This window comes from Colias croceus, chromosome 11, assembly GCF_905220415.1.
Source record: "Colias croceus chromosome 11, ilColCroc2.1".
Lineage (NCBI taxonomy): Eukaryota > Metazoa > Arthropoda > Insecta > Lepidoptera > Pieridae > Colias > Colias croceus.
In genome coordinates, this window is record NC_059547.1 from 3554553 (window position 1) to 3578761 (window position 24209).

At 32.5% G+C, this 24209-nt stretch overlaps 1 protein-coding gene across 1 annotated transcript in view; it reads left to right on the forward strand.

The window, feature by feature from the left end:
* Positions 1-690: 690 nt before the first annotated feature.
* LOC123695654 overlaps positions 691-24209 on the forward strand; it is a 37168-nt gene continuing 13649 nt past the window's right edge. The window contains exons 1-3 of the mRNA XM_045641561.1: positions 691-975; positions 1481-1549; positions 8079-8315. Of these exons, the coding sequence (XP_045497517.1) occupies positions 691-975; positions 1481-1549; positions 8079-8315 (591 nt within the window). The remainder of the gene's footprint in view (positions 976-1480; positions 1550-8078; positions 8316-24209) is intronic.

The window sequence follows — 24209 nt, forward strand, 5'->3', positions numbered from 1 at the left end:
CGAAGTACACTTTAATTTAATTTGTACCTAAATTTAGGTTATAAGAAGTAAGAAAATTAGTATATAATTATAATGTCAGTAGTGACTTCTCTTCTTTTTTTTGATTTACCTACTTTTGAATGGGATTAAAAAATTCTGATATCAAGATACTATATAAAAAGAGCGTGTGCACTGATCACACGTATTAGAAATGAAACTTCTTTGGCAAGATTCGTCGCTTTACTCCATAACGTGACTATAGTGCCATGACGGGCCTTTAAATTTTACGCTCAACGCGCCTAAAGAAGTTTCACTTCAAAAACAAAAGCTACACATAAGTTTAAACTGTATTTATTCAGGTGCGATTCCATAACATCTTAAGCATACAACTTACAAACTGAATTCGTATTTAAACAAAGACAATGCTATATGTAAATTATTCTAGCATATGAATACCTACTAGTTGCTGCTACAAACTTTCTGAATATTGATTCGATGCATACTAATAACAGATCGTTGTTACTTTTGTCATGAAACAAAACATTTGTCGTGAGTTGAAAGTTTGTTCTGTTTCGTAACAAATGAACTTGGTCACATTCTATGTATCCAACATGTGTAAATATTTCTTAATGCGATAAAAATTATGGCATTATAACTAAAGGGGTGTACCCCTTTTACCCGTTAATGTATCCTACACTATTCATTTTGGGTATGGTAGGATACAATGAACTGAGGGTACGACGGGAGTTCTCCATGGCGCTATATTTAATAAAGTTATTGAGGGGATATGCGCATAACCCTGGAGTACTCCAATCCCTCTCTCTATGTGTGCCGGACAAGTACATTGAGAAGCGCCACAGACCCCCGCTATTCTGCGTGCCTCAAGCACGAACCAAGCTGCTCGCGAAGTCTTCTCTTGTTCGAGCGCTCCGGGTTCTTAATGACCTCCATGGGAGAGTGGATATATTTACATGCAAGTTGGGTGAATTAACAAAGGTTCTTCTTCATGTCATTTGTTATTAATTATATTGTTATTATTGGATGGTGTTAATTGTATGTTCTTTTAGTAGGTTGTAAGTTATTAGTTTAAGTTGTTAGTATAAGTATTAGTAGTATGTATTAGTTTAATATATATGTATAACATCTATAGTTTTAAGTCAGTACCGAATTAGGAAATCCTGTAATGGTATTTGATATGTGTGAATAAATAAATAAATAAATAAATAAAAATAAATTTATGGAACAAAACAATGGAAGTTATAAGAGAAAAGAAAATGTCACAAAGAGTAATGCTGGAAAAATCAAAACCTTCGACTATATCAATTCTTATATTATACAATATATGTATTTAACTATAGGATATATGTTGCATGTATATGTTCACAAAACAAGGCCTCAATGAAAGTATTGAGTAACAAATAGATAATCTACATAACAAGAGAAGCAAAATGTTAATATCACTCATTCAATATAAATTAATTGAACCCATTCCCATTTACAGGGGAAACACACATTAACAAAAACGAATGCACATTCTTTTTTGTTAATATCTACTGTATCACTTCGTCAGGTCAGTTCATTTGCCTGCCTCTATCATAAAAATGAATTTCTTTTAAGAAAGTATCATTCCAGTTGTAAAATACAATTTAGAACTTTAATATAACGTTTCCATTGTGAACTTAAAAATGGCATTGAAAAGGCTTAGTGGGGTATATTTAACTATAGCGAACTTGGGCATTCTCTGAAAAGAGTTTAAATTTTGTAGCGGACTTCGCTTCTTTCAGAATCTTAATAATAGGATCACAATAATTTATTCAACGAACAGTTTTGTAAAAATATAAAATGTACCTTGTGATTTAAAGCAAACATCTGATTTAATTTTTTTTTTAATAAATCTTTTTATATCTGCTTACTAATGGCAAATCTAAATAAACACTACAATCTCATTTCATCATCGATATCTTTATTCCTTAATGCAGTTAAAACTTTTAATAAATGTTAATATCTTTATTAAATAAGAAAATGTATAAACCATCTCAATTATTAACCATACCGAGAGTTGTACAATCAAAACCTTTACCTTTACTTTATATTATACTAGCTTTCCGCCCGCGTTTTCAAAGAAAAACCCGAATAGTTCCCGTTTCCGTGGGATTTCCGGGATAAAACCTACCCCATGTGTTAATCCAAGTTACGTTAAGTGTGCTAAATTTCATTGTAATCGGTTCAGTAGTATTTGCGTGAAAGAGTATCAAATACACACACACATCCTCACGAACTTTCGCATTTATAATATTAGTAGGATTTAGTATAGTGTGAATGCTCATTCCATGCTTCAGGCCGCCTCCTTGGTACAGTGGTTGACGCGTGAGCGTAGAACCGAGGGGTCCTGGGTTCGATTCCCGGTGGAGACGAAGAAAAAAAAAATGTCTCGGTCTGGTAGGACACAGAAGACTGATCACCTACTTGTCCCTAAAGAAAAATCGATCAGTGAAACAGATGTATGCATAATGCATCTGCCCCTTACCCCACTACGGGGACATGGGACATCACTTACTTAGAATGCTCATTCATTGATATCCACTTACCTCAACCCAGTACACAACAGAACAGCTAGTAGCTAATATAACACTTCTATACATACGAAAAACACTTGACACACGAGAAGATAAGACCATTATTATAGCCGGGCATTATCTAAGAATCTTTATAAAGTAACTTAAAAGCCCTCGTCGAGGCTACAGATTTATTATCGAACTATGCGATCGGAGAGTAGATGCTTCAGATGGAAGCTGAAAGGTGATGAATAAGACCTTCTGAAAAACGCTTGAAAAAACCTGACTTGCCAACACAAGGGTTTTCGAGGCTTTGTGATACCTACAAAACAAGATGGTGCTCCAATGAAGGCCATTCTTTAAATATACCAGTTTATACTGTTATTTTGTTTATTATTTATTTTTAATTTTTATTACATGATGAATATATTTATTTCATTTTGTCATATAACATTTGTTAAATGAACAATATTGTTGTTAACTTATAGTTTCATTTCAAAAAAATATAGAAAAAAGTTGGTAAAACGATATATTATATTATTATACGATGATATGAAATTGGCAAGAAAATCTTCTACAATTTTAATATCTTTATTGCTGTTCAATGCTCTCGAATCGTAGCTCGTGTAGCACATCGTAGCAGTTCGTAGCGTTGCTACGGCACTGAATTATATATTGTACAATATGGGTTTAATTCAAACGGTTGTATTATGTAGTGCTAATAATTGATTTACTGAGAATCTATTTAAATATTATAATTGGACTGGAACTTAATTTATACTCAAAAGGGTAATTTTCTTAATAGCTTTACACATGCATAGCTTGATGTTGTGTGCAGGCTAAAATATATGTATGTACCGGTGCCATATTATTAATTATAAACGTTTTCCAAATATATTATGTTTAGTTATTTCTATACATACTATCAAACAAACTTTAACATCATTTCAACTATTTGCATTTGCACTTATTGCATAATATTTTATTCAATGTGGAATCTCTCTGATTTATTATATTTGAACATTGTCAAAACTCAAATTACATGAAAATAAGTTCAATGCGGTATTTATATTTTTCTTTGTATTTACACTTTCAGTTATCGGTCAATCACAACATTCCTTGAACTCAACTATGTCACGAAAGTACTAAGTTAATATTAATTTCCATTATTAAGAATGTGGCAACATTTAAACATATTTTGTCGCTTATGATTTTATGAAATATAGATAACATGACTTTATTAAAATAGCAATGATGTCTTATATTATTTAATAAATAAATAATATCTTAAAAAAATCCTTTATGACTATTTATTGGAATAGAACTTCAAAACTCTTTTAAAAATAATTTTTAATAAGTTAATACATTATTCATTAGGCTTTACTTTCCTTATCGAAAATGCAACACAATGTAAATTTTAGCATGATCTATGACGTCATCACTCCAGGAATTGCTCATTTTATATTTGATATTAAGACCATAATCTCATAGTTCTTAATAAACAATTCACATAGGCATATAGTAACTTAAGTAATGACGTTAATTTAGATTAGCGCAGGTCGGCGTGAGCGCAACATTATTTATTCCATTTAACTTTACCGTTTTACATATTGGGGTGGGCTCCATTCATACGACTCGGCCTTGGCCGTGATGTAGTTAAACCTTTTTGCTCATAAATATTGTTATTAAGTTACACCGAGATCGCTATGAAACTGTTAACCTCACATGAACTATTTTGCTATACCTTCTTCACTGATAATGGGCTTAAAACAGTAAAAAAGAGCATGTGTGCCTATTATACGTGTCAGAAGTGAAACTTCTTTAAGATTCAAAGATACCAAAATCGCCTTAACTCGATGACGTGACGGTTATTGCCATGACGCGACCTTGAAATTTTACTCTCAACACGTCTAAATAAGATTAACTTCGAAAGCTTCGAAAGTTGCATAAAGACGCAAACTGCGTAATATTTTTATCAGCTGACTTCCTATTCAACTATTCATCTGTATATTACGGAAAACAAAATAACGAACAAGACAATTATAATCATTATTTCAAACAATAGATGAATGGTAGTCCCCTAAAATTTATAAGCATTATAAATAAATAAAATTTATTTCATAATGATAAATGCATTGAACTAGTGCAAAAAGAAAACATTAATGCCTGCAATTACTCAATTCACAATTTCAACATTTAAAAATTAAGCACAAAAAACGGGGAGAGTTTTAAACATGAATTTTGTGGAATTAATTTATCTAATGGTAACATTTCGTGCTGTAGCGTGTAGTTTTGGCACGATATGTTTACCGAATATTGATCTAATATAATTATGTTATGAGCTAATTACTCATTTGCCCGTTCATAACGGTTGCATTAATTTAGCACCACAAATTTTATGTTTAATTTAGCCATTAATTTATGATAATACTGTTCTGCATTACACCGAACTTTAAGTAATATTACATAATATTTAGTATTAGGCAATAGGCCCGTTATAAAATCCAACATTTAAAGAAATGTAGTTAATTATTTCTTGATGTTCTCAATTCTTATAGGATTAGGATAGGAAAAAAACTTTAGATTTATTAGGAAAAACAAAAAAAAAAAGCAAATATATTTTAGCTATGGAAGAGCGCACGAAAGTATTTTGTATTTTTAATCTAAAGCGCAGCAATGCCTAATATTAATAATCGAAATATATTTCAAAAGAGAAACAGAACGCATTGTGCAGGTTTGCCAATATTTTTGTAATTACCTACTATAGATTAAAACGTAGTTTCTCTTTTATAATTTAAACTATGTACGTCTATTGTTATAAATATTATTTCACAATGAATCAATAGTTAACAGTTGATTCACATCGTACTTTATATGAACAAATTTTCATATTTTGCCAGATCATTCTGGGGTAGCGTATCATTTGTTGCCTTCTATGAGCTTATTTGCGTGATGATGAGTCGGCGAAAATGATAAACACGTTTAAACACAAAAGTCAAGGCATTTCGTTAAAGATAGGTGTACGAACGACATTATAAATACTTTATATTATACTGTCAACATAATATTTTTTTATTTCAATTTAGGTACATACATATGGATATAGAATGGTTTATGAAAAGCTTACTTTTCGGCCTAGCTCTGTTATTCGTATTCTTAAGGAATAGAAGATTCAGATTTTACATTTACTAATACCACAATAACAAGGCCAAGGAGCGATCTAACTCTGGGCCTTCGCTTGACAGTCTTTCCTGGGACATGCTGTATACATATATTGATTACTCGTGACTCAAGTTATATTCACACAATTTACACATACTAGTTGTTCACACAATGATCGTCAGTTGTAGGTGGGTAGCGCGGATGCGGCGAAGCGGTGTGAGGCACTCGCGCGGCCGCCGGCGCGCCGGGTGAGCGAGCGCGCCCGCGGTGCATGTACGCGGCGGCGGGCGGCGCGTCGCTCGCGGGCCGAAAGGTACGTACTACTAGTATAGTATTATATTATCTGTGGTACTAGCAAATAGAATTATTATTCAAGCGTAGAGTGAACGGGTACCTACTAGGGAAGCGCGTACCATCTTAGGCCACATCTTAGCTTTCCATCAGGCAAGATTGTGGTCAAGCGCTTCCCTATTTAGAATAAAAAAAATATACATTACAAAAACATGCAACCCAGCTGCTAACTTTGTAGTTCTAGTTATCATTCTATACTCAATGTATAAATTTTTTGTTGAGTTCGTTCATTCTGTCGCAGTCGGGTGGGTAGATAATATCTATATATGCGTAGATTTCATTATTCGTAATCAGCCCATACTCATTCCCTAAAACGACAAGTCTATGAATGAGGGTTTAAATAAGAATTATTTCTTTAAAAACAAAAACCCTACTTTGTATTTTTACCTCATTCTATGCTCGTTGTTGAAAACAATTGATTTTTTTAGTTCTGTCGCAGTTGGGTAATTATTAGAATTTCTCAATTTCATCGTTCATAATCAACATAGACTTCTCTGCAGGGATATGCCTATGAGTTGTGTTTTTACTGGTATGAATAAATGAATGAATAAATGGTAGATATCTGTTTAGTAAGAGATGAACAGATGACCTGATCGAAGTGGGGGGTATCGCTGGAGTCAGGCCTATGTCCTGCACTGGACGTCCTGAAAGGCTGGAATGATAATTATGATGATCTGTGTAGTGCAGTGATGAAATAATCTCTCAAATTTGAGGAATAAAATATGTTATTAGTTGCACTGTCGAGGATGAGGTACTAGTATTAGTTGAGAGGATTCCGTATGTCCGTTGTAGCCACTGTAACTCTAATGAAACGACAGGAATCCCTATAGAGCAGAGTTAGTAACAATTTCAACATGATTGGCGTGGTAATGCGAGTAAACACAGAGTATAGCTGTGTAAAATTGGTATTTTTTATTTTATAGTTTTAACAAATCGAAGACTGTTAAAATTAATAATTAATAAATAAAAATTTGTATTTATTATTAGCTTAGTTGTAGAAATAGCTTAACAACACCTTATAACTTTACAAATAAGTAGGTATTGATATTCCTCACCATTTAACATATGAATTAACATAGTAGATATTTGAACGCAGTTTTTATTTTTTAACAAACAGTAAATACAATGACAACAAAGTTTAACGAATGTCGCGTCATTTCCAGGTGGAAAACATAAAACAGTTGATGACTTACATGTAGCCTGCGTTGTTATTGTTTCGCTACAGAAAATGTAATTTTATAAAATAAACAATTATGTTATTGTTTTTATTTCACAGTTGATTAAATCATAAACTCATGTTAACCAATAGGTATACGTTAAAGTAAAGGCTGAATTATAAGGCTGTTTTTACCTTTTTATATAGCTAGGTATAGAAAAACTACAAGACATAAATAAATCACATTATCTATATAGTCCCAGGAGTATATAATTTTCATCAGCAGCCCATATTTGTTCCATCTATATTATTCTGGACACACGGACAGAGGCCTACTAACTGAGTTTAGCCCATGATTCACTACTAAAGTGCGGGCTAGCTAACACGACGTGCCAAACTTTTAGGCATGCTAATTTCCACACATTTTTATCCTTTACTAGTTAGATAGACAGAACGACACTAATTTTTACACGGTCGTAAGAAACGCCATGGACAGAGACCGGTGGAGGCAAATCATCCGCTCAATATGCAACCCTGATGCTGACCACGATCCTCAGACATGAGGGACCGACAAAAGAGAGAGAGAGAGTTAGAACAGATATGATATGTATTAGAATATCTATTTAAGTATCGCACTCATCTAGTCCGACATGTTTTTATGTTGAATTTTTTTTTGTCTGGAAATAGTGAGAGATATATAGGCTACATTTCTTAATCCCATGGAACTTTTCTTTGTCCATGCAGACAAAGCTGTTCAACAGCTAGTTCTACATAAAATAGTAGCTTATTAGAGTGGCACAATTACCCAAAGTAAACCTTAGCTTCAGTATCTCTCTATCTTTTCTGGATATAATTAAAATTTTATTCTGCCACAGGCGCGCCAACACGGGCGTCACCCAGCGCCGCCGAGCCCGCGTCCGCGCAGCCCGATCCACCCCGCGCCGACCGGCGTACGCGCCTACTCCTGCCAGCACTGGGAGTCCCGCCTCCTCGCGCCCCCGCCGCGGCCCCTCTCCGAGCCCTCGCCTCACTCGCCCCACTCGCCACACTCGCCCCACTCGCACTCGCCATGCGACCTCGTCGAGGTACAGCCTACTGTATGTATAAAGCATGTAAGTGTTAGATCGGTGTCGCTACTGTTGTGCGGTTGGCTTGGCTGAGAGAATCACAATCAATCTTTTTCTTGCCGTTTCTTGCCGATTTTTCTCGGCACATATTTGGAATCGGTAGTAGGTTCATAACTGACTATTCATAAATGCTATCCTAAGCATTTATGAATGGTTTATATGCACAAAAAAGTTCTAGTGTTTGAGTTTAATGTTTTTGAATAAATTGTATATTTACTTAAACAAGTACATGCAACATTGTCATAGGTAAAAATATATCTGTTGACTGTCGGTATTTTAAGACCATAATAGTACAAAATGTTTTAAGTTATTTGAAACAGTCAACTCTGCATAACTCCTAATTTGCCTGTATGTTAGGACTCACGCGTAGCACATTACTATTATGCGTGTAGCACGAGTAGCAGCGCTACGAAGTACTAAAAAATAGCTACAGTTATTTTCATCTAGTTTTCCGCCCGTGCCTACGCCCATGTTGTAAAAAAGTTAACAAATTATACACTTAAACCTTCCTCGAGAATCATTATATCTACAAAAACCTGTATCAAAATGCGTTGCTTATTAAATATTTAGGGGCACATAGGGACAGACAGAAGAAAGATATTTTTTTATAATATATAGTGTTATTAGATAAAAGCTGTTATTATATAGTGCCCAGAAGGAACTATAAGAATAACAATTTAATCAAATTCACTTAGCCAAGTTTTACCGCACAATATAATAATATTTTTTGCAGCTTACCGTGTCCCTAGCTGCAGACTATGAATAATTGTCGGTGTCGCTTGTGTTGGTGCAATTACGTTTATGCCTGTAAGTTGACAATATTTTAGGTAATATTTACAGGTACTATAATATGTGGAAATGATTTATATGACAATTTAATATAACGATGCTAAAATAGTTTAAGCTATACAATCGTGTATAGCTTTGAGAAGTCGGATTATTTTAGGTAAGATAGCCAGGGCATGAGTTAGATGTCAGTGTTGTTACTTAAGTACCATTAAATGTATGCTTTATGTTATGTACGCAGAGAAATGTATAGTTTTAAGTTAGACTAAGGTGTCTCGCGGCACTTGACCTGACTTCATGACGTGCGGAGTTACTCCGTAGGTGCTGGGTCCATTTTCTTAGGATTAATTAATATGCGTACGCTTTATATGTTCATAGAAAAATATTCATGTTAATGAACCAGGTACTATTACGAAAATAGTAACTGGGTCATGTTGTTTTTATCAATGTTATGTAGAGCTTTTAAGTCATTGTATGCATAGTATATGCATGATTTTCGTGTGAGACAGTGCAAATTAATAACGTGGTCGATGTTACAAACCTAAAACGAATTCCTACCTTTAGCTTGAAACGGTTTAACGTAAGTACACATACAAATATGTCTGGAAAAGTGTTAATTTGTGAAGTGCAAAAAGTGGGCCGGCCATGAAAGAGCGACACATTGTGAAGAATTTTCGGTGGCAGGCGAAGAATCAAAGACTGCGACTCGATATACGGAACGAAACATGAGTGATAAAACAAACTAACTTTTAAACATTGAAAAACGCCAAATTGCGCTCGCTTCCATTATCGTTCACACTAACATATCGTAACGTAACGTATCGTAAGGTTAAAGTTCAATTAGATTAAATAGTACGTCGCCTTTTCTCGTGCCTATCTCTATCCAATTCTAAATCTATATCTAGATATATAAAACGATCGATACTGTGATTGACTCAAGTGATATCGGTGTTTGTGTACATAGTTTAATTAGGCTCGCTAGTTAATGAAAACGTTAATAGTTGGAATCGTAGAGGATCTCAGTGAAGTTTATCTGTGGACGCTTAATAAAGCCTCAAAACTGGCAAGTATGCAGGCAGCTCTTATGATAAGAGCTAAATCTCGTGAGCGAAGAAAACAACGACTCAAGCGAGGTATCAAGGCCGAAATACCGAGTAACGTGGCTACGAAGCCCATTGCACCTTTCCCGAGATACCCGCCTACTTCCTGGGTACGTACTTATGTTTCCTTATGCATGCTTCAATTATTGTGTACCTGTGTTTAAATGTTCGTGTTCAATTGAATGTGTTTAGGTAAAACATATATGAACTTATACTTTCTGTTAATACAGTGTTGAAGATTGTGGACTACTATTTCTACTACAGCCATTATAAAAGGTTATTTGGCAAATTCTATTACGTTTATGACATCGTTTTTTCAAACAAAAATCTGTAATGATCTTTTGTATTTTTAATGAACAATTTAATTTGTTATAATTATATTCAAGGAATCTGAAAAACAGTTAAACCACTAAATGCTATAAATAGAAAAAATGCAATGCCTATTTTAGCATTCAGCGTCTATTTATAGGCCGTCTATCCATTGTAAGCGATATTGTGCTTTAGGAGAAGCTTATCACACAATAGGTGCATTACAGCAATTTTTGTTATCGAGCAACAAGTAATTCATCACAACTGCGACAGTCCGTCCCATTCATGACCGGCTTTGTTCGCAACTCGCAAGTACTGCATTTATGCTACTGTTACAATGAATGTTCCCTATTTTCTAACTAGCATAGGACTTGACACACTTATTCTGATAATGCTAGGTTGAAATATAAAATAAAGTTATTCGAGTGAATGCTTTTCAGCTGCGTTGTTGGAGCGTTCTATTTATGTAGAGATTGTTATTAAATCTATGCCCAAAACCATTTGGGCATAGATTTAATATGATTTTTTATGATGTGCTGCATACTGGATACTGGATAGCCAGTATTTAATAGGATAATAAACTTATTGAGAATTGACTACAAAACGATCTCTACATTTTTATATTTTATTTAAACATTAAATATTGCCAGTAATTGTTATATTAATAATTTTAATCATAAAATAAATATCTGATAAAACCTATGAATAGTCTCCGATATTTATCGATACATGAAGTGCTTCTGTCCAAAATTACATGAATAATTATTATTATCCACTAAATTCCATATAAATATTTCATAGTAAGAAAATTGTTGCCTATAAAATGTTTCGCCATAAGCGAATGTACGTATAAAATTCGTTTGAAAATTGTGAATTTCATGAATAGGAACGTCAACTCTGTTAGAAGCTAACTAGCACAGCAGGACCAAGTACATGCGATGCATATTCTATTAGTTTGCATTCGACAATCTTCCGCTAAACTTTAACGTGATTTACCGCTAGACAGATAATTAATTTATAATCTGATATTCTGTGAATTCCCGTACATAATTAATATTAACTATTTGATATTTAATATGTATTGCTACATATTGTATTCTCTGATTAACAATGGTAATTATTTTAATTATACGAATCAATTGATTTAAACTATTTCGTAATGCTTTATGAAACTAAATTTTGTGAATTGTGTACATATTTGTGTTTCAGATAAAACATGAATATTCAGTTAAAAATGTGAGATGTAAAAAAGTATTTGAATTATTTATTTTCAAGTTGTTAAGCTTACGCTGCGGTTTAGTTTGATTTTAATCAGTAAGTGGTTTCGAATTCCTTCGGGAACGTCTTTATAAAAATATAGAAATGCAGCGTTGCGTAATAGATTAAAATCTATGACTTTAGGAAATTCATATCAATATGAATCATCAATTTCATTTCAAATGAAAGCATATTTTCTATTTATAGATAATAGTTAGTAGTACCTACACTTTGCTTCTTACGAATTAAAAACAAAGCTTATAAAATATGACAGAGAGGAAGTAACTATGCATCTCATAAAAGAATATTAGCGAATACTTAAAATATATTATATTTTTCTCTTAATATAAGTTAATACTTATTATTCTTATTAGTGTCAAATTTCGTGCAAATCCCGACTAATAAAAGACAATGGCGTGCAATGAAAGCGATAACCCGGGTTTCGTCCTCGTGACAAAAAGTTTTTAATTTTTTACAAGCACGCGACTTAAAACCTTCCGTTTCGCAATTATCGATTTCTCCATATTTCCAGACTGTTCATCATTTAAATTAATTATGTCTCTTCAAGGTAAACGTACTATTTTATTTTACGTGACCTACCTATGGCCTCTTTCGCAACTTGTTGGTAATTGATAGTGTATTAAAAACTTTTTGACTTATATTTATAAACATTTTGCGATTTTAACGGACTGGATATAAACTCAACCATTTATACTTAATAAGTAATTAAGTAATAATAAGTAATTCTGGATAAGTAGTTTGATTTTTATTAACACTAGCTGCGCTTCGCGGTTTTACCTTCGTGGCTCCGCTCCTGTTGGTCTTAGCGTGATGATATAGCCTATAGCGTTTCTCTATGAATGGGCTATCTAACACCGAAATAATTTTTCAAATCGGACCAGTAGTTCCTGAGATTAGCGCGTTCAAACAAACAAACAAACAAACTCTTCAGCTTTATAATATTATAGTAGTATAGATATAATTTTAATAAAATAAATATCTGTATTTCAGTTTTACGTTTGATTACGTTACGACCTGAAAATATCTCTATTTCTAAAAGTAACAAGAATTCCAAGAACTGCACAGTGCAAATAACAAAACCTTATATTAAATTTACGAAGTGCAAGCTTGAGCTAACAGCAATTAAAAACAAAATGCGTGCTAAGCGACTTTTCCATCGATTATATTGAGTCTTTCTGAGTATCCAGCGTTGAAAAAACGCCCTGTCAGCACCCATTCACCTATCTTGCGGAAGCTATTACCGCACCTCGCTTGTGGCTAAAAAATGTTACCCATACATGAATATTTACAATCAATTTTAACACCAAATAACCAACGTTAAGGTCGAAATTTATTTGCACAAGAATATGTTTGTTAACATACATTCAATTTCGACGCTAAAACAGCTGTGTTCGTGTACATTGAAATGCCTTTTGAAGGCTTTATTGATATAAATAATTCTTTGCTCCTAACTTGTACACGAGTTTATAGTTTTATGAAAGTTTAATACGGGGTTTCAAATTAAGATTTTACTTAGTTTATCATGGTTATCTCAATGTAAAGGTAATAGCCAGTTCATTTGTGACCATAAGTTTCGACCTTTTTACTTCTAATCGACTTTACCCACACTTCAAAGAATAAAGCTAATAATTATAAGTATAGATTTAATTTAATATTCTTTGTTGAAATCTAGATAAGGATTAAACAACCCACCCTGTCAACGCTTAATAGCGAGCTTAATTAATGGCTCTGTCCAATGCTCTGTCGCACAGATAATATACAAAATTATTTACGTTGAAAAAGAGTTTTTATAACACGATTTGTAACAGCATTTTGTAGTGTAAAATTTAAATAACTAATCTCAAATATTGCGTACGATTCCTAATGAATAAAGAAATAAAACCGTTAATTGTTCGATAAATGAATGTATTATAATCCGCACGTATAAATATTTATAATACGGACAATTAATTTTATTTCTATAAACAATATGGCATTGCAAATAAAACAGAGCATATAACGCATATTAATTACTGACATAGATTACAAAGTGAGCGACATATATTTAATCATACACATTCGTAATGAGACCGTTTAGTGACAAAATGACTGGGCTTAATCATAATGCATAATTCATCAAACTGAGCTACATAAATGTTCTACTCTAGACAATTAAACTGCATTCATTCCTTTATTTTAATAAAGTAATAAACAAGCATAGCTACAACTTTGTCTATAGCATTTAGTAATATTATATGGTCTTTCTATATAATTTATCAAAATATCCGTTGTAGGTACATTGAAGAATAAATGTGTAGAAAAGTAAAAACCATATGAATACGGGCGCAATGGAGAATTAATTCTGATGAAAAAAGTATTTATTACGAAGAAGTAAGAACAATATAATAATATTATATATAGAAAAATGATAACATCGATAACCGTCAGACTGTAATTATTACTATTATGCAAGAGCAAAATACTACACAAAAGTTACGGGAAAAGTATATTCTAAACGCTGTAAAATTTTCCATTATATGACATTAAAATTACAAAGGCTTGGCATAACTTGTCTTTACGTCATTTATATTAATTATATTTTCATATTTATCATGCGATAATTTCACCGTGTCCACACTTTCTTTTATATTTACAGACTTTGCATTAAAGATTACAGGAAACTTTTTGAAATATGATACGTGAAAATGTTTTACAATATATATTAGACTAGCTGTTCCCCGCGGTTTCACCCGCATTGCTCCGCTCCTGTTGGTCTTAGCGTGACGTTATAATATAGCCTATAGCCTTGCTCGATAAATGGGCTAACTATCACCGAAAGAATTTTTCAAATCGGACCTGTAGTTCCCGAGATTAGCGCGTTCAAAGAAACAAACAAACTCTTCAGCTTTATAATATTAGTTTAGATTACGATTCTATTTACGATATTAAATTTAAAAATATGCAAGTATGTTACGTACATTTAAATGATAATAACTAAGCTGTAGGTAGGTAATATATATGTATTTTAATTGACTTCACTTATCCACAACTCATAAAAGATTTTTTTCCGCCTTTAACACTTTCTTCTGTATACTTTTACACGACTATATAATCTACCCTCCATCTGACCTTAGAGAAACTCCAATCTCTAAACTCGATTGCAAACTCATTTATTATACATTTCAAAGTCTAATTGCTCCACTATTAAATAGTCAAATGCGGCTAAGCTATAATTATGCATGCATTCCTCATAAAATTAGTAGGTTTTCATTGAAATAATATCGTTATAGTGTAACGTATTTCAAATATATTCAAACAAAGGTAATATGAGTCGTATCATATTTCTCTGTGGTTTAATCCCAAGCCAGGCTTTAATATTTGAACCCAGAGAATGTTGAGTTCATTAATTTAAATTACAATAATGGGATGTTCTTAAATAGGCCAAAAACTGACCTTTGTTTCGAGCGTGCTATGGAGAGCTCTCCATGAAAAACGATGGAAATAGGTCAACTTAATATTGATGAAGGTAGATAAGTTCATAGAGTATCAACTTGAAAGCAACGGAGTCTCCATCGCCTTTGTCCGAGCTTTCGCTGTCCACTCTCACAGCACTAATGATAATGTTAAAATATGAAGTGAGTTTGATCTGATTTTCGTTTGATATTTTTTAATTATTATTCGAGAAAAAATAAGAAATACGAATTTTATTTTTCAAACTTGACCTTTGACCAGTGACCTTTTACATTCCTACTTATACAATATACACATCTCTCTTAACGTAGTTTAAATCTAACCTAAGTTTACTCTATATTTTTTGCTTCCAATGAATTGATAGCTGAAGTACAACAATTGATATTGGAAGGCTGCCCGAAACGAAGCCCACCTATCATCTACACTAATATTATAAAGAGGAAAACTTTGTTTGTTTGTTTGATTGTAATGAATAGGCTCATAAACTACTGGACCAATTTTAAAAATTCTTTCACCATTCGAAAGCTACATTATCCACGAGTAACATAGGCTAGGTTTTATCCCGGAAATCCCACGGGAACGGGAACTATGCGGGTTTTTCTTTGAAAACGCGGGCGAAGCCGCAGGCGGAAAGCTACTATACATAAACTTCTATATATAAACTTCTGTAAGCTAATGGTTCTAGCACATGTAACTTCCATGGCTATTGGTCCGTTTCCTTTAAGTCCAAGTTAAGGTAGTGACAGGATTGGCGTGTCAAGGCTCTACGCTATGCAGATATCAATGCTCGATCGATGTATGACGTGGCTAATGACGTATTATTATGTGAGCGGAGTCCTTTGTCAATATAACAGTCTTTGAAATACATTGTAAGAGGAGCCATTCAATTTGTTGCATTTTCTTCCTTGTAATAGCTAGCCGAGTTCGTTTTATTGTGTCGAACACAGATGCGAAGATTCTTTTTTATCCAATTAAGTTAGATGTTTTATCCTTGCTGGAAGTACTTTAAAAGAATATGAATAAACTTTGAATAGCTAATAAATCATAAATTTAAATTTATAAAGAATAGAAATAGAATTTTTTCTATTCTTTATAAATTTATATTTATAGAGCATTTGAATGCCATAAAACCAAAAATATAAATTCAAATCATAAATTGTTTTCAAAATAAGGACATCTGTAATATTATGATTTAGTTATATATTTTTTCATTGAACTAAACGAGTAACGTATGACAACAAATCGATAGTTTCTGTATTAAATACTAGAAGTAATAAGTCCTCCCGCGAGAAATGAGTTGCAAAAATCTCAATGATTATAGTATCCGCTTTTTGCTTCGAAACTTTTGCTAGTTTGCCGTCCACTTGTAAAGTAAAACTTCACTATTCAAGTAGACTTTTAAACCAATATCTATAATCTGCCTCTAGTTACTTAAGCTTATTTTTATTAACAACTTTCAAGTAACCACTGTCAACAAAAATTTATGATAATCATAAAAAAAAAAACATTAAAAAACTAAAAACCGCTGTAATGATTTTTTACTATCAACTGAAAGTAAAAAATCTTTTTTATTATTCAGAATAATAAACTCCTGAAATTATTTTATTGTCATCGATAAGTGTACAAAGTTTGAATTAAATTTGTCCATTAAAAGCGCGTCAAATTCAAGTCTGAAAGAGTCACAAACGAATATACAGTAGTAGTAGTAGTAGTATTTATATTATATACATATATATAATATAAACGTGTTAATAAAATTTTCGTAAGTAATTTTATCCCAACCTCTTTCGAGATAATCCCTGCATATTGAGTTCGATTGTGTCTTGAGTGAATAAACAAATATATACGGGTCTAGGCAGACATTGTGCTATCGGGTAGCACGTCTTATTGTATAGACGAGCTTTGTATATAGGCCATTATTCTAGTTCACAGGGTAGGCTAGTTATTCTATACCTACCATACTATACCTAACTAGTTACTTTGGCTCTATAATTTGTGAATGGCAAAATCGAAATGATGCGGACGTTTGAAGGAAATATTATAGCTTCAATGATTATAACATTTTTAGTAAAAAGGAAATTTTTTGGCTATTTTCTAATCTATTTGTCTTTATCTACTGTCGTATTATAACATATATACATATTATAACTTAGAACCATTGAGATAATATTAATATGGAGCAGACACCACGAACAAAATCTGTGCGCCAAGCGCGGCGGCGCGGGGCGCGCGAATGACGGCTAGACAGTCATAGATTATGCGATGTCACTGTCTCACCGCTATAGAGGCGACACTTTGTTTCATTCTGTCTATTTTATTGGGTGCCACTCCCTTACATGCACGTTGACTTGAAATTTTCTTTGTACTTACTTAATATTTATTTTAGGTATAAACTGACTTTACTACGCGGGGCTAACAAAATCTGGCATATAATATAAGATGATGTAAATAGTGATGTCATATGGAATAATTTAATTTTTTTCGTGTTTTAGGTTCAGTCAGGGCTATGGGAAGTTTTATTCCTTACAAATTGAGCCTTTTTTAGAAAAAAAATAATTTTTCCCTTTCTTCACGGCCCAGACATGGAAACCTTGAATAGAAAAAATATTAATTACTTATCTCTGAACTAGCGGTCCGCCCCGGCTTCGCCCGTGGCACATATTTCGCAATAAAAAGTAGCCTATGTTCTTTCTCAGGGTCTTAAGATTGTCTGTGCCAAAGGAGAATGCCCATGAAAGTATGGACCACAGTACAGTGTTGCGTCAATGCCAGAGTGGTTTTGGAGGGTTCTTCGATATTCAAAAGATTTTTACCAATTGATTTTTTTGTGATAAAAACAGGGGATTTCAAGATATTGAGAAAAATGTGAAATAACCTCAAAACTTAAATAACCCCGATTTAGTTAGGTTTATGTGTGATTTAGGTAACATTTTATCGTCCAAAGGTTATTTTTCGATTAACATATTTAATCTATGCGTAGAGCTTATGCTTTCAGACAAAGTCTATCTGTTCATCGGCTAGTGTAGGTAGGCACCAGAAATCTTCCGGGACGGATTTCAAGAAAATCTAAATATATACTTAAAAAATGCCAATTGAGTTTTTATTCGGTTTACATGTTGTTGTTGTTGTTGTTGTTGTTTGAATCATTTTTTCACTACATATTCGAAGAAAGAATCAAATAAGAAATAACTGGTTACCTACCAAGCTATGTCATAATAATATTTTTTTTATATATACATATTTATATTATTTTACTTCACTATCTTTGTTAAAACAACCTACAGTGTATAAACAATACCTTAAAGAGTGATTTTATGTTAATTGATTTTTTTTGTAATTCAATGAAAACAATAATCGATATTAATACATTTAGCTATTTACCATAGTAAATGTAATAAGTTACCTCTTGATTACCGTGGTAACCGGTAATGGACACTAAATCTATAATAACGGATCTAAACAATTACATGTCTTATTAGATTTTACAAAACATTCCCTGTTCAAAATATATTTTCCGATGGTAAGAAGGCCTCTAAATTGCCGAGATTTTTTTTAATAGTATTGTTGTCTTGATGCATGAGAAAAACCAGTACCAAAAATGGGCATTCTCCTTTCATCAAAATCGGTCCAGTAGTTTATGAGCCTATTAATTACAATCAAACAAACAAACAAAGTTTTCCTCTTTATAATATTAGTGCAGATAAATAAATAATAATTCAATTATACGTTCAAGTCAGTAGCTTATACAATATCAATTAAAAACTTGATTAAAATCAATTAACAAAAAAAATTGGTGATTGAGTAATTGATTTTCATATTTCATGATTTCACCTTTTTTCAATTAACAACCAGTCTATACTTTTCTAAATATGTAAAATTATTATTTTATGCTATAAAAATATACGCCAGCAAATATTACTAACAACACTTATTTCATGCCCAATGTCATATCTTAAATTTTTAATCTATGACAAAATGTCGCCCGCCAAAAATTTTGCTCTAATTAAGTTTTAAAAATTATTATCTAGTTACTTACTGATGAAAAGTTATTCCTTTGCACTTTTCCGTATTCTTTGTATTATTTGTGCAATATCGTAACACACACGTAGGCATATTTGATGCGTTTCACTTTAAAACAAATAAAAAATGAGCGTGACGTTCGCGCCAATGAGCGAGCAAGCGACTGAGTGCAGTTACGCCACATGACGTATGTTGAGTGGAACATAAGTGATGTAGGCGGTATCGTCTCCATATTAATATTATCTCAATGCTTAGAACATGCCATTCATAAAGATTTTAACAAACAATGCAAATCGTTTCAGTATCATTAAAAAAAACAATATCGTATAGCTAATCTACGAATAATCTACAGTTATTACAAAAACAGTAGTGGATGAAAAATGCCGCTAGCGCCGAAATTTGAATATTAATGTAATGAGGGCTACGAAACAATTACCGTGATATGAAACTGGGAGCAAGAGAGATAATGAAACCTTGGAATGGGCTTCATAATTGATTCATTATATGCTTGTATCTGGTACTTATCCATGTAAACGCTTTTTTTTTGTGTACAGTTTTTATGTTTTGTGACCGTTTAGTATGATTGTTTTTCAAGATAAAGATAAGACGAAAATCATGGTGGATTTGAATGAAGTGTCTAATAATCCATACTTTATAATATTATGTATAATAAATGCGAAAGTAACTCTGTCTGTCTGTCTGTTACTCTAACACGCCTTAACTACTGAACCAATTTGTATAGAGATATTTTGATACCCGAGAAAGGACATAGGATAGGTTTTATCCCGGAAATCCCACGGGCACGGGAACTATGCAGGTTTATCTTTGACTGCGCGGGCGATGCCGCGGGTGGAAAGCTAGTAATAAATAAGTGAGAAATTATGATGGATTTTAATTTTAATTGTCAATTTTGAATCACTCTCAAATAATTCGTTTAACACGCTTATTCTACAGTAAAAAATGACCAATGTCTCATATATTAGATGAAAGTGTTTACCCCATGTAACTTTTACATAATATATACCGTAGGTATACGTAATTTAATTAAATTATAAATATTTAAAAAACAAGTCTATAAAAACTTTATATTGTTTAAAATACGACATAATGAAAAGTGTATCTCTATGAGCTACATTCAGTTTCGCCTACACCTGGGACACGAAGGTTTATAACTGCCTCACCTTTATGTTTGCGGAAAATGTGCGAAAATAATGTACTTTGCTATAAAGTTTCGCTATTCTGAATATCTTTTAGTAACATTGTTTTAAATTCATAACACTTTTCATATACTTGTCTAAAATCCGATTAAAAATTTATAAGTTACTTGCTGTGCGACGCGGTTTCACCCACGTGGCTCTGCTTCTGTTGGTGTTAGCGTGATGATATATAGCCTATAGCCTCATTTAGCGAGAATGGGCTATCTAACACCGAAATAATTTTTCAATTCAGACCAATAGTTCCTGAGATTAGCGCGTTCAAACAAACTCTTCAGCTTTATAATATTAGTATAGATTTACGAAATAACATATTGTGTTAAACGATACTTATTTCTTACATATTTTTGTTATATACTATGATACTTATTTCTTACATATTTTTGTTATTTGTGGAGTGAATAGAATTACAATTTAGTTACAAAATGGACCTTGTCATTCACGAGCAATTTTCCAGGCTATTTGAGGGAAATTACCTAATCTTCAGTTTCATGATAAAATAAAATATAAAGTTTACTATCAGTTATTACTTATCTTAATTTAGACTATCTGTCTAAATTAAGATAAGTAATAATATATTGTAGACTTTCAGAATCAGTTTATTTCTTTAGAAAAACTTCAATCAAAAATTCATAACGAAATATTAACGTAATTGTTTTTTGTGAATTTCCAATTTCCATCCTGTTCTTTAGAAAAGAACATTGTACATCAAACTCGACAGTTGTACATCCATACAAATTCATATATATAGCAAAAAAAATTATAAGTAGTCTAATACAATTTTTTTATAATTTAATCATAACAACCATTTCATTTATCGATTACATAAACTGCCTGTTCATATTGATTCCATTAAAGTAGGTACTCGCGCAAGTTATGTGCAAAATAATTGAGTCTGATGATGTTGGAGCTATCGGTAGATAATGAACTGCGAGCCGCCCGACCGTGTCATATTAATTAATTGAATTCTCCATTTAAAATATTATCCCCTGGCAAAACATCGTTCTTTTTTTTCTAAAATGAAGAGATGGCTGACCTCTCTTCTTTAGCTTCTTGAACATTTCTTAGAAGTCTATTGTTAACGTATTTAGAAATGAGTTGGGTAGAATCTGCTATTTGATTGAATGCCTAGCGCGTTCATTGAATGACGAAATTTAATTGAATGACTAGGCCGAACGTTGATTTAGTGACAAGCGTCACTCAAGGTCAATATCGACGATGAAAAAGAAAGATAATTTAATATTATCAACATAACGACTATAGAAAAAATACATTGTTAAGCAAGCAATATTCACAACATAAAATATATCGTATCCATATTCTCTCAGGAAAAACAATTATAGTGTCATTAAAATGCTCCGTCTTTTATAATAGATATCTAATATGTTCTGAAGCCTGCGTTCGATGGCTGCACTACATTTTCTCTAAACTCAATTAATAAACAGAAGTAAATATAAATACACAAGGAATTGTACATTACTTGCATTTTGTAAGCAGTTTGATTAAAAGAAATCTTTGTGTTTGGAGTATTTGTAACCTATGCAGTTTTTCTGACAACAGTGCAGTAAAAAGTGGGGTCAGAAAGTAAAATAAAGTAAAATCTATAAAGACGTACACGTTTTCGGATATGTTTTAATAATTACCTAGAGCATCATCGCTGGTAAGAAATCATACATATAAATCTTATAAATCTTAATATATATAAATCTCGTGTCACAATGTTTGTCCTCAATGGACTCCTAAACCACTTAACCGATTATAATAAAATTCGCACACCATGTGCAGTTCGATCCAACTTGAGAGATAGGATAGTTTAAACATGTAGGTACCACGGGCGAAGCCGGGGCGGACCGCTAGTAAATTATAAATCGACTTATACTTGCAATTTCATCAACAACCTTACTTTTTCCTCAATTGGTATACATCAACGGCCTGTACTCTTTAAGCAAGGCTTTTGGCTTTATAATTGATCCTTTAATAGTAAAGTACTAGTTAATCCGATAAGGATCCATTTACCTAGATTAACAATGGTCTAGAGTTTAGGCTTTAAAGATGACAAAGGAAATAGGATATCTATGTTTCTTACTAAGAGCTCCAGACCCGAATATAAAAATGTTTATTTTAAATATTACATATTTTTGTTTCTTTATGACGTATGAAATAAATATATCAATTATTTGTATCTATTACTAGCGGTCCACCCCGGCTTCGGCCGTGGTTCATGTTTACGTTTTCTCTCCATAAGAACCATCTTCGTACTTCAAGAAATATTAAAAAAAAAGAATTAACGAAATCGGTTCAGCCGTTCTCGAGTTATGCGCTTACCAACACATTTTGCGATTCATTTTTATAGTATAGATCTAGTGTGTCGTGGTGGTTTAGATGTGATCCTTCCTATTTACAATTAAAATAGAGGTTCCATAACTAGTTAATTGAGAGAAAATGAAATGCTTTTTCAATTTCTCTTCACATTATACAAATCAACACGGGTCCGATTAGTAAATTAAGATATCGTAAAGAAACCGACATGGCGTAGAACCACAAGATTTTAAGACCAAATCGCTAGTAAACGTGGATTATGCATATAGAATGGCTATGTCTCTGCAGTGAGAAAATGATGATGAATCCGTCGAAAATATTATATATTATTATTATTATATTATAAACACCTATTATACCGAAAATAAAGTATGTGTAAGCTTTAAAAAAGTAGGAAACTACAAGTTTAAAAGAATCAACTTAATCTGTAATGATATACCAGTTTTGCTATAAGTTCTTTGTGAAATCGCTCTTTTGGGACGGTTTATGCACGTGACTGTCACAATATCAAAACATATTAAGAGCGCTAAATAAGTGTTCTGAAAACTTACACAGAATGAAGACAGAAATCGTTTTATTTCCCTTTATCCTTTGATTTCTAACGCTGTAAAGAAAAGCCTTCGTCTCCTAATAAAAAGGAAAAAATTACAGTAAAGTCTGTAGATTCAAAACTTTATGTAACGTTATATGTATTCAGCACGAATCAGCAGTATTTCACATTTTAACTTTATACTCTGTTGAAATGTTGACGCTGACGTGGTAGCTTATATACACGGAGTAAAAAGGGTTTTTTTAGTTCAGTGTCACATTCATTTACATAGAAATGAAAACGCATTTCCCCGTATAAAATTCTTCGCAACTCACCTGATGCTTTGGGTCAGTAGCGACAGCCGACATGGGAATAGTTTTACCATACAGTGCCTTTGAATGTCCAATGCATTAATTAAAACCGCCATATAGACATACATATACATTGTATTTCTGTTGGCGTCATTTTTTCATTACTTTTGATCATTTAATTAAGTAAGCATTTAGGTTCTTGAAAGTTTCATGTTTTTTGTGCATATTAATTGCACAAAAACACAGGTTTTTTGGGCATCAATTGTAGACAACGTAATAATTTTCTGCCTTTTCTTTTTCTTTTTACCTTCATTGATTTAAATATAAATTTAAAGTTCAGCTTTAATCTTTTAAAGTACGAAAGGTCTCAAAATGACCGATAGCTTTTATTGATTGCGTTTATAACAATTTTTAATCGCTTTTGAGAGAAAGTCCTAAATGTTAAAAAGTCCATTCAAACAGTAAAGTCATTGTTTATTAATGCAATCTTTACATTTCTGTGTAAGAAAACCAGCTGCTGTTGAAGTTTAAGGCGAGAATATGAACTTACATCTTCTGAATAT